At 40.4% G+C, this 3,402-nt stretch overlaps 1 protein-coding gene across 1 annotated transcript; it reads left to right on the top strand.

Annotated features, from left to right (window-relative positions):
* The first annotated feature begins 485 nt into the window (after positions 1–485).
* On the top strand, positions 486–3,013 carry LOC145571050 (uncharacterized). Its single transcript, XM_081630149.1, has 2 exons — positions 486–1,047; positions 2,682–3,013. The coding sequence occupies exons 1-2, from the start codon at positions 486–488 to the stop codon at positions 3,011–3,013; spliced, it is 894 nt and encodes a 297-aa protein (XP_081486275.1).
* The last annotated feature ends 389 nt before the right edge of the window (positions 3,014–3,402 follow it).

The raw sequence follows: 3,402 nt of genomic DNA, 5'->3' as shown, positions 1-3,402 counted from the left end.
AGATGCTTGAGGAGAGTTTGCCTAGCAAGAGTAAGGGTAAGGAGTGTGCCAAGGAGATTTTAGTTGAGGATGAGGAAGATGGTACATCTTTGAGTGAAGTAGTGGTATAGCCACCTAAGGAGGTCAAAGAAGAGAGAGAAATTATGAAACCCAAGCTTCCCCACCCACAAAGATTCATGAGACAAAAGTTAGACGAACAATTTGGAAGATTTATTGAGATGCTCAAACAACTTCATGTTTCTCTACCATTTACCGATGTCATCACCCAAATGCCAAATTATGAAAAATTCCTTAAAGACATTTTGAGTGGAAGGAGGACTTGTGATGTTGTGGAGACGGTGAACTTGACCGAGAATTGTAGTGCAATCATAATGAACAAGAAGCCACCCAAGTTAAAAGACCCCGGAAACTTTTCCATCCCTTGTGCTATCTATAAGATGCAAATTGATAATGCCTTATGTGACTTAGGAGCTAGTGTTATCCTTATGCCATATTCGGTCTATCAAAGACTTGAACTAGGGGAGCTCTTGCCTACCAACATTACCTTGCAATTAGCTGATAGATCAATTAAGTTCCCAAAGGGTAAGGTAGAAGATGTTCCTTTGAGGGTAGGAAAATTTGTGATTCCGATGGACTTTGTTGTTCTTGAAATGGATGAAGATGCAAGCATTCCTCTCATACTTGGTAGACCTTTTCTTGCTACCTCGGGTGCCATTATTGCTGTTAAGAGTGCTAAAATTTCACTTAACGTAGGAGATGAGGTAAATGAATTTGACTTGAATGAAAGCATGAAATTTCCAAGTTCTTCCTTGGAGAATTATATGATGATTGACTCTTTTAATCTTGTTGTATCTTCTATGCATAGTAAATTGCTCACCTCTAATGATGCTCTTGAGAATGTCTTATTAAACAAGGACTTAGGTGTTCCTAGCAAAGAGATGGCTTTGTATGAAGATTTGCTAAATGGAAGCATTGAAGACGTGGATGAGAAAATGTGCATGAATATCACTAGCCAAGAAGCATTGCAAGTGGATACAACGAAGGAAGGTAAAGGTGTTCCTATGGTCGAGCTCAAACCTTTTCCAGCACACCTTAGGTACGAATTCTTAGGGCCTACCTCAACTTTTCCCGTGATTGTTAGTTCCTCCTTGAGTGAGAGCCAATCTCAAGAGTTGTGTGGTGTGTTGAGAAAGCACCAAGGTGCTTTAGGCTATACCATTGATGACCTCAAGGGTATAAGCCCCGCTTTATGCATGCACCACATCACTCTTAAGAATAATGGCGCCTCACCTAGCATCGAAAGACAACGAAAAATTCACCCTCAAATGGGGGAAGTAGTTAAGAAGGAAATCACTAAGCTATTGGATTTGGGAATCATATTCCCTATCTCTAGCTCAAGGTGAGTTTCCCTGATCCACGTTGTCCCAAAGAAAGGAGGCATGGCCGCTATAGAGAATGAGAAAGGTGAGCTCATTCCTAAAAGAACAGTCACAGGATGGAGAATGTGTATAGAATATCGACGTCTAAATACATCCACCAAAAAGGATCATTTCCGCCTTCCCTTCATTGATCAAATTCTTGAAAGACTAATAAGGTATAAGTATTATTGTTTTCTTGATGGGTATTCCTATTTTTTTCCAAATCCCTATTCACCCGGATGACCAAGAGAAAAAAACTTTTACATGCCCATATGGAACCTTTGCTTATAGGAGAATGACATTTGGGCATTGCAACGCCCTCGTCACTTTCCAACTGTGTATGATGAGTACATTCGAAGATATGTTAGAAGAGGAAATGGAAGTGTTTATGGATAATTTTTCGGTGGGTGGTGTTTCTTTTGAAGCTTGCCTTGAGAACCTTGAAAAGTGTTTGGCTCAATGTGAGAAAAGTGAATCTAGTCTTGAATTAGGAGAAATGTCAATTTATGGTTGAGGAAGGCATTGTCCTTGGTCATAAGATCTCCCACAAAAGAATAAAGGTGGACCAAGCGAAGATTGGAGTTATTGAAAAGCTACCACCTCCGGTTAATGTGAAAGGTGTGAGATCTTTCTTGGGACATGCCGATTTTTATAGGTGATTCATCAAGGACTTCTCTCTAATTGCTAAGCCTCTCAATGATCTTCTTCAAAAGGATGTTGAGTTTGTATTTGATGATAGATGCTTGGAAGAATTTAATTAGTTGAAGAAAGCTTTGACTTCCACCCTTATAGTCCAAGCCCCGAGATGGGATTTACCTTTTGAGTTTATGTGCGATGCTAGTGACACGGCCATTGGAGGTGTGTTGGGTCAAAGGGTTGATAAGAAGCTCCATGTCATCTATTATATGTCAAAAACCCTCAATGAAGCTTAACAAAATTACACAACAACGGAAAAGGAGTTTTTAGCAATTGTGCATGCTTTTGAAAAAGTCAGTTGTTATTTGTTGGGTTCTAAGACCATTGTCTTCACGGATCATGCGGCTCCCAAATATCTCTTTGCTAAGAAAGAATCAAAGCCTAGATTGCTCCGGTGGGTGCTCGAGCTTCAAACCTTCATATAGAGGTTAGAGACAAGAAAGGAACGGAAAATGTTGTGGCGGATCATCTTTCTCGCCTAGATCGAGGACTTCCAAGTCCAAGATGATGGTTCTCCTACTGAATATAGAATGCTTGATGACTTCTTATATGCCATTGATGTGATAGATCTCCCTTGGTTCGCCGATTTGGTTAATTTTCTAGCATGTGGGGAGTTTCCACCGTCATTCTCTAAGAATCAAAGGAAGAAGCTGAAGAGAGAAGCTCAACACTATTTGTGGGACGATCCAATCTTATACAAGCGAGTAGTTGCCGATATGCTTCATTGTTGCATCCTAAATGAAGAGGTTCCAAATGTCTTGAAGATGTGCCACTCGGATCCTAGTGGTGGTCACATGGGAGTTTCCGAAACCGCTTCAATGATTCTCCAAAGTGGTTTATGGTGGCTACATCTCTTCAAGGATACTTGGGGTTTCATCAAGTCTTGTGATCGGTGCTAAAGGACCGGAAACATTTCATAGAGGAACGAGATACCTCAACAACCTATCCTCGAGTTGGAAGTTTTCGATGTATGGGGTATTGATTAATGCACTACTACAAAAAACCCCCTAATAAGTCAAACTTTTAAAGTACCCTTTACATAAGGTGCGACTTATAAACGTATCGAGTTGCCTCATACTTATTAGGCGACTTGTTAAGTTGGGGTGAAAATCAACAAAGCACCTAACGAGTCACCTAATATATATGAGGCGACTTGATAGGCTAACAAATCGCCCTATATATGCATGCGACTCTATCACCTGACTTATTTGGTGGTTTGAATTAGATTTTCAAAGTCACCTGTACATAAGGTGCGACTCGAAAACCTGTCAAGTCGCCTTATACATAT

Source organism: Chenopodium album, chromosome 12, assembly GCF_948465745.1.
Source record: "Chenopodium album chromosome 12, dcCheAlbu1.1, whole genome shotgun sequence".
NCBI classification, from domain to species: domain Eukaryota; kingdom Viridiplantae; phylum Streptophyta; class Magnoliopsida; order Caryophyllales; family Amaranthaceae; genus Chenopodium; species Chenopodium album.
The sequence above is the reverse complement of the archived record's forward strand: the minus strand, read 5'-3'. Positions and strand labels throughout refer to the sequence as shown.

Bases quoted from the DNA above. Each gene is read 5' to 3' on its own strand.
- LOC145571050 (XM_081630149.1), top strand. From the start codon at position 486: ATGCCATATTCGGTCTATCAAAGACTTGAACTAGGGGAGCTCTTGCCT. The intron at 1,048-2,681 runs GTAAAGGTGTTC...TTGATGTGATAG, and splicing joins AGTGGATACAACGAAGGAAG to ATCTCCCTTGGTTCGCCGAT.